This window comes from Oculina patagonica, chromosome 2 (assembly GCF_052425735.1).
Source record: "Oculina patagonica isolate OP01 chromosome 2, crgOcupat, whole genome shotgun sequence".
In the NCBI taxonomy this organism is placed as follows: domain Eukaryota; kingdom Metazoa; phylum Cnidaria; class Anthozoa; order Scleractinia; family Oculinidae; genus Oculina; species Oculina patagonica.
In genome coordinates this window covers 43041906-43049484 of record NC_135759.1, presented here as the reverse complement: position 1 = coordinate 43049484, position 7579 = coordinate 43041906, and the positions used below count along the sequence as shown (strand labels likewise).

The window sequence follows — 7579 nt, the reverse complement described above, 5'->3', positions numbered from 1 at the left end:
TAAGGTAACAAATGTAACTTTTATTTATAAGTGTCGCTCTTATAAGATGGCAGGTTTTTTCACATTTTGTAGATTTGTTATCATTGGGTTCGTAACTGCAGCATTTGTTTTGTAAAAGAGTAAGAATTTTATGTCTTTTATATGAATAATTTATTGTAGGAAAAGTGAAATTAGTTCTTTGAAGATTCATGCATGTAAACACAACCTATTGACTTGTTTTTGACTGGTTCCTTTCTGATACTCTGGGTCAAGAAATAAGAGTCATACTGTAAGATTTGAACCAAGCTGTACATGTACATTTTAGGCATCAAGCTGTGTTATTAAACACAAATTTTTGGTAAATCATAAGAAAGAATGGTTTCTCATTAGTACTATTTGTTAGAGTCCTGTGATGTTTTGGTTGAAAATAAATCAGTTTTGCATTTCGAAAATCTTGTTTGGTGCCTGATATAAAGTTCCTTTGAGGACACCGGTGGAACTTCAGCAATTGTCGGAGCAATTCTTGCTGGGTCATCTTCAGACAAGGAAACATGACGGTCAATTGGATCTAAGTCATCAAATCTTCGTTTAAATATTTTTGCCATCATGATGGGGATGTAACCGAAGTCTTTGGACACCTTCACCACTCTGGTGTTCCACTCCTTTGTCCTTTGGTTGTATTTCCGTGTGTGCCTAGCCTCACCGTGCTCATTCATAGCGGCTGGTCTGTTGACATGGTAGTTCCAGTCTATCGCTGCAAGTTGCTTTCTGCATTTGTATACTTGATACCTGAAATCAGCCAAGATATTTATAGTAATTCACATATTTATACACACTACGAAGAGGGATACAATTTTCCTTGACATTAATGCTGGAAAATGCTTTAAGTGTCTCATAACATAGAGTTGGAGAAACAGCATAATTTTGGATAAATTGAGATGGAAATAGTTTTATTGTAAAAAAAATAGCCTCCATAATGTAGTTATCAGTAATTTGGACTTAAAAGTCAAAATCAAGACAGGAACTGGGTGAATCTACATGTTACTGCAGCAACCTACCCAACTATTTCAATATTCAAATTTACAAAGTTGGTAACTTACACATAGGAACATCTCTTAGGTGCATACCCCAATGACATGCTGTTAGCACATTCCAGTGAACCAGTGTGTCTATTAGCAAGGACAAGTTAAATGTATAACAAATGTTAGTACACATACCCGAATCTTACATAATATTTTAAACTCTCAAGATGAGTGGGTTCTAGGATCACTTTTGGAGTGTTGTTTACAGTAGTTCACATTAACATTTTCCTTGCATTTGACAATATTGTAAGGGTATATTTGACTCTTTTTGGCATACCTGAATCTGACATAATACTTCAAACTCTCAAGTAGAGTTGGTTCTAGGATCACTTTTTGAAGTGCAGCAAAGTCCTTGTCTCTGCGGTCAAACCATGGTGGACGCTGCTCTTCTGGATCAAGGTCCCCATGATCACACTGCCCTCCAGTCCATTCATGGTCATCACATACATGGTGGAGTAAACCCATCCATTTATTCTGAATGATCATGAGACCCGATGAATGATCAATGAAAAGTCCAAATTTTTTTCCCGTAAGTGAGGTGACGAGCATCCCTGTCACTCCATATGGAACCCCCCCCCCCCCCCAGGTTAGAAGCCTTCCTAATTATAAGCCGATCTACGTAAGGGACTGTGCTCTAGTGAGCCAGTGTGCCACAGATCACTATTTATGTCTTTGGTTGATATGCATAATACATCCAGTAAAATCCTACACCCAAGCTAAGGCCTTTCTACTGGCTATTTTCACATGAAATTAATATCCTGGAAAGATTTTAAACTGCCTCAACCAGAAAGGGATGAGCTAGTTGAATGCTTATGAGCTTAGTATTTTCTTAGCTACACTGTGTACAACCCTGGTGTTTTTCATTTAAGTGTGCAAAGTTTTACCTTCAAGACAGCTGTGGCTTTCACTTGGTCCTCATATTCTGATGCAGCAGAACAACAATACCAAAAGTGATTAATAATGTCATCCGACCACTCTCCTATCTTCTCATTTCCCTTTGCAGCTGCAACCTGATAAAAAGGCAATGAAGCAAGATTAGGTTTATGTAGTCAGACACAAGTTTGTACAAGAGCACAAAGAAAACAATCACAAGAGATTCTAAAGTAGCTATAATAATCAATAATTAAACCCCAATGTCTTGCTGATTATTATTATCACATGAAAATACCAGTCGCAGATCTGCAAATAACAGTTGGTTAGTGATCATTTAGTCAATTCTCATAACCTGTTCTCTTGTTATGTACTAATATTGTGAGGAGAAATGTGATGAGAGCAATCTAGCAGCTAGAAATAGATGTTGCTGTTACTCATAGATTTTATGTACTAAAACCCCACAGTCAAGTATCATAAGTTAATTTATTCTGTAATAATTATAATACTATTCACAGTGCTTGTAGAATAATAAAACAAATCAGATTTCCCATAATTATGTGCCAAATACCTTTTGAATACATTTTCTGATACTTTTAGCCTTATGCCATATGTCAAGGGAGTGAAAGACATCTTTGAAGTCTTCAGCTATAAAAGAAAGTATCAAAAAATAAATTGTCTAGAAGATTAGAGGACTTACCGTAGTTATTCGGTTATAAGGCGCACTCGGTTATAAGACGCACCCCGAACTTGGGCGAAAATACTCGGCTATAAGACGCACTCCAATTTTGGCATAAACTTCCCACAGAAAAACAAATTTTCTTGAAAAAAACCGTGCGCCTTATAACCGAATAACTACGGTAAGCTCTTTTCTAAGCAACACATTATACAGTCAACATTAACATGGACAAATCAATCCAAGTCTCTTATTACCTACAAGTTTCTTTATCGAAGATGAAGCATCAGTGCACACTTCTGCAACCTTGAGTACATTCTGCAGCCTTTCCAAAGCATTTTTTAAAGCTTTCTTCTCCATAGTACTGGATTTCATGCCCACATGCCGCTTGTCAAGAACCTCCACCTCTAGAATATATTCTGACACAACCTCCATTAGGAAGTAGCAAAGATTCTTTGCTGTAAATCCAGGCGAATCGCACTGACCATCACCACTTACTACCAGCTCCTGGTCTTTGAATTCAATCAAAAGGTCACCTCTCATCCATTGCCACCACTCCTCAATAGCAGGTAAACAGTACAACTTTTGTACCCTGAAGAAAGTGGAAGCTGAGATGAATGATAGCCCCAAAAATTTGGCAAATTTTTCAATTTTTGTGAAGTTATTTCCTGACAATAGCACAGCAGCTGCAGTTTGAAAATTGTTGGACATAACATTGTTCACATCACCAGAGGTGCAAAATCTCCGAATATGGCCAGCAGGGCACTTGAAGCGAAGCATGGCACTGGTACCGCACAAAGTGTAGTCCACTGTTGCTTCGTGGATGCATCCAGGATGTTTGCAGCTCCCTTCCAACTGCTGAATTAACAGGTCTAGAGAACAGATAACTTTGGTCCCCTTGATAAGGCCAAGTTCTTCTTGGTACTGGTCTTCTTCATACCTCCTACTAAACTTTCGGTGTGGGCCATACTCTGGAACATGCTTTGGTACAGTAAATCTGGTTGGGTTTTTTATTCCCTCTGTCTGAGTCATCACAGATGTTTTGTTTGGCTGAATGGGTTGTTCCTCTAACTCGGGTAGCTGCTGTTCCTGTTCAGATGGGATAGCTTCTAGCAGAGTGGAAGCATCCAATTCATTCTCACCCTCTTGCTCTTCAAAATCCTCTTCAATCTCTTCCTCCCTGTAAGGAAAGTCGCCAAAGGTAAGTAAAATAAATTTTCCAGAAACACTTTTATGCATTGAGATACATGTAAATGAATACTATTTTTTAATATCATATTGGTATTATCTTAAAAACACACAATTTGTTAACTATAGTTATAAAAAAAATTATTGTAAACTCATGCTTCCCTATGTTTTACGCACACATGAATATAAATTATTTCCACCTACCATAGTGCCTGTTCGTCTTCACTATCACTTTCACTTTGATCCAAATCACGGTTTTGGTTAAGGATTTGCAGGGCTTCTTCCAGTTGTGAACTACAAAATGTGTAATGAAAGAACCACAAAATTAATTTGATAAAAGTCAACTGCCGAAAGTGAAGTGATTATTGTTGAATAATCCGTGAGATAGTAATTGTCTCGGATTATTTTGAGTTTTTGAGATCAGCTCTGGATTAACTATATGTGCGTGGTTCAGTGATTATTATTGAATTGTTATTCAAAAATATCACTGGTCAGACATAATTTAGTTAATTCAGGTTTCTCAAAAATCAAAATTATTTCACCTCAAAAGAAAAACAGAACCAAAAAAGGTGCTCGCTTGCATATACTGTAGTCATGAACTACCTTGGATTTAACTAATACATTGTATGAGTTGTGCTATTTGTATATTGGATGTAAAATCCGAGTGCATAAAAAAGTGATTGGAACTTACCGATCAGTAGAAATTCCATATGTCATCCTTTCTTCACTAGATGAAAGCTTGATATAGTGTCTATATCTGATGGCAAAATAACTGGCCATTGTGGATTGTATAAGAGGTTTCCCCAACTGAAAAATCTCCTCTGCCCCACTCACACCAGTAATGTCAACAAATGATGTGGACCTGAAGTTAATGGTCAAATTTTAATACTTTCAGTATAATAATTTACCAGATTAATTGTTGCAATGAATGCAACCAATTGAATCAAGGCTACTGAGAAAAAGAAGTATTAGTATTTTAAATGAACTTTAGATTTTAAGAATTTAGTATTTATCCTATATTGTAATTTTAAATATTTTTACTTGTAAGGGCATTGAGATTTTTTATGTAATGCACTAGAAATAAATTATTATTATTATTATAAATAAAGAACACAGAAAGATTTACATAAATGACATAAAACAATATCATCTACATTAAAAATATCCAGCAACAAGAATGCAGTAAACATAGAATTGAATATTTATTTTTACATGTATTATCGATTATTATGATTCGTGAAAGCTTCACAGCAATCACAACTCTTGCTGTGTTATTTACAATACCACTTACTTGTTGTCAGAAGTTGTAAGGTTCAATGGAGTTTCCTTCACAGAGAAAAATTTTGGAGGCATGGCTTGGACAGGAGTCGAAGTAAGAGGTGCTTGAAAACAAACAAATAAGAAATTGAGTGATCAACTCGTGAATACATACCTAACTCGCTACCTTGACCTGAATCACGGTAATGTATTAGCAGCAAAACAAAAAAATATAATCTTACCATCAATTTCATTCTCGAGTCGCGGCCGCTTTCGTCGTGGGCTTCCGTCGCGAATATTAGAAGTGGAATCGTTTCCCCTTGACAAAAGAAAGACATAGAATCCACTATTAAACGATTATATACACATGCACTTCGATAACAAAAGCGCAGAAATAAAACTGTAAAAATTTGAGAAGCTTATTTCATCCATGTCAAGCTTACCTTCGTCGCTGTTCCAACGACAAAAGATGGCCTGCAAATTTCGTGTCGGTCGAGTAGCCGCACTTTATCTTAGCTAAAACCCAGGAAGAATAAATAATATGGTCCAGCCATATTCTTTGATGTCCTTTTTGCCACACTTTCAGCCTGGTGGTACTGCTGTCGAAGATTCTCTTTCGACCGCTTCCTCTTCGACGGCCGCCACGGGAAGACATCGCCAACTTAAAGCAAAACTTACGCGAAAAAAGTCCAACTTCGACAAAATGATGCACCAAACAGGCTCGGCGAACACTAGAGACAGATTCTTGATTGAAATTTCCTCACTATATTCAAGGATGTTCGCGATATACAAAGATTGAAAAGCTTGCACGGATTCTCCGACGACAATTGATATAGTTTACCTAACGTTTTCAAACAGAATCGCCTGGTCTCAGACATGCGCAGTGCGTGAGATCGTTCCTTTAATTAAGCAATTCACTCAAACGGGTTTGTGAATTTAGTGTATAGCAAATAAACATTGCACAGTCTAGCAAACTTGAAATTACTTTGTCATGCATTTGTTTAACACAAAGTAAGATAAGCCGACTCAGTTCCCACATATATCAAACCCCCGCGATTTTATATATACTTTTTATATTTTTTTAGGTCACTCTACAATCAGTATTCACAGCACATATCTACTAAAATTATCCAAACCGCTGCTAAACCAGATAATGAGAATTGAGATTTTATTTCTACGCTAAAAAAATCGTGGATTACTGGCTGGAAAAATACCCCGTTGTATGTATTCCAGCTCGGTTGAATATTGGCTCATTCAGTTGCTGATGTTTTTCTCGTCGTCAGGGCAATATTGAAACAAGAAAATATAACCTCTATAGCATTTCATACCGAAACGAAATATTGTTAAGAAACCTTCGCACCGCTATGACACTGAATATTTTAAACTTTTTCGCCTTCTATTGTTATATCACCTCGTACTGAACAAATGACGAATACGACGGAGTAGTCATTTACGCCTTGAAACTAAGTGGTTTATTCAAGCACAAGTCCCTTTATTTGCGCAATTTTTACTCAAGTCACAACGTGTAGTTAATTGAGGATCTGAATAGGGGTACCCCGATAACACTAAACAAGTAATTTTTTGGCTTTGTAACATGAAACAGTTAAATTTTAGGCATTTTAACACTGACAGTAAAAAAATTCACTATAACAGTAAATTTTATCCAGAAAGAAACAAAAACGGGTCCAAAAAGGCCAATATTATTTTTATTTAGTATATAGAGAAGTTTGCGGCCATTTTCCTACGATTCCCGATCATTTCGGAAGATTTCTAAAGACTATCGAAGATTCCCGAAGACAGCCGAAGATTTTCGGCGACTTGCGAGGACTCACTGTTCGGAGACTACCGAAGATTTCCAAGGAGGACACACAGCACAGGCTTAAAGTTCATGAGTGATTCTATTGCCAATTTTTGAAGAGCAGATCAGAATAAACAATGCTAAAGAGTATGGGCTTTTCACAACATCAAAAAATTGGCCAATTTAACAGCAAACACTAAAAATTATGAGCAAATAACACTAAACACTAAACCCCATTCAGACCCTCTTAATTTCTTCAACTCAGTGCCTTGTTTTTTACACGATCACTGCTCAGTACTGTTGGCTGATAATTCTTGTTGCAAATCAAATACCGTGTGCCTTTAAACGCATCAATAATTTTTTCAAGGAAAATAAACCCAGATTTTATTTTACTCACTCGGGAGCTTAGAGGGCGTCCATTTACTTCTGCTCGACTAAAGTTAATTCTTCATTACCAAAAAGGCCATTGATATGCCCTGACCTATAACTCGCTTTTTTCTTTACAATTCCTTTTTCCGTAAGCTCTTTTATGTACTACAAACTTTTAACTTCCAGATTTATTGCCATATCCTGCATTTCGAGTAATATTCATGCGATAGTTATCGTATATATACCTACTTTTTGATGTCGCTGTCATGTTTTAGTGTTTATTCTGTCGCAGTTTCGCATTTCCGCAGTGCCGTAACGAATTCGCTTGTTGCTGGGAAATTCTAGCGACGCCATTTTTAA

The 7579-nt window shown here is 36.7% G+C and overlaps 2 protein-coding genes across 2 annotated transcripts; both read right to left on the bottom strand.

Annotated features, from left to right (window-relative positions):
• LOC144644744 (uncharacterized) lies at window positions 1–4084 on the bottom strand. Its single transcript, XM_078504264.1, has 7 exons — window positions 4000–4084; window positions 2865–3787; window positions 2503–2579; window positions 1946–2071; window positions 1339–1535; window positions 1080–1148; window positions 1–768 (listed from the first exon to the last, which is right to left on the bottom strand). Exons 2-7 carry the CDS (start codon window positions 3637–3639, stop codon window positions 372–374), a joined length of 1641 nt encoding a protein of 546 aa, XP_078360390.1. The 5' UTR covers window positions 3640–3787; window positions 4000–4084; the 3' UTR covers window positions 1–371.
• Window positions 3996–5953, bottom strand: LOC144642391 (uncharacterized). Its single transcript, XM_078501351.1, has 5 exons — window positions 5496–5953; window positions 5295–5371; window positions 5087–5177; window positions 4487–4657; window positions 3996–4089 (listed from the first exon to the last, which is right to left on the bottom strand). Exons 1-5 carry the CDS (start codon window positions 5705–5707, stop codon window positions 3996–3998), a joined length of 645 nt encoding a protein of 214 aa, XP_078357477.1. The 5' UTR covers window positions 5708–5953.
• Between the last annotated feature and the right edge of the window lie 1626 nt (window positions 5954–7579).

Coding starts and splice junctions, on each gene's coding strand:
- LOC144644744 (XM_078504264.1), bottom strand. CDS start 3,639: ATGACTCAGACAGAGGGAATAAAAAACCCAACCAGATTTACTGTACCA. Junction 2,072..2,502: donor TCAGAAAATGTATTCAAAAG/GTATTTGGCACA, acceptor CCTTTTTATCAG/GTTGCAGCTGCAAAGGGAAA. Junction 1,149..1,338: donor AAGTATTATGTCAGATTCAG/GTATGCCAAAAA, acceptor CCTTGCTAATAG/ACACACTGGTTCACTGGAAT.
- LOC144642391 (XM_078501351.1), bottom strand. CDS start 5,707: ATGTCTTCCCGTGGCGGCCGTCGAAGAGGAAGCGGTCGAAAGAGAATC. Junction 5,372..5,495: donor TCGTTGGAACAGCGACGAAG/GTAAGCTTGACA, acceptor TCTTTTGTCAAG/GGGAAACGATTCCACTTCTA. Junction 4,090..4,486: donor TATGGAATTTCTACTGATCG/GTAAGTTCCAAT, acceptor CACATTTTGTAG/TTCACAACTGGAAGAAGCCC.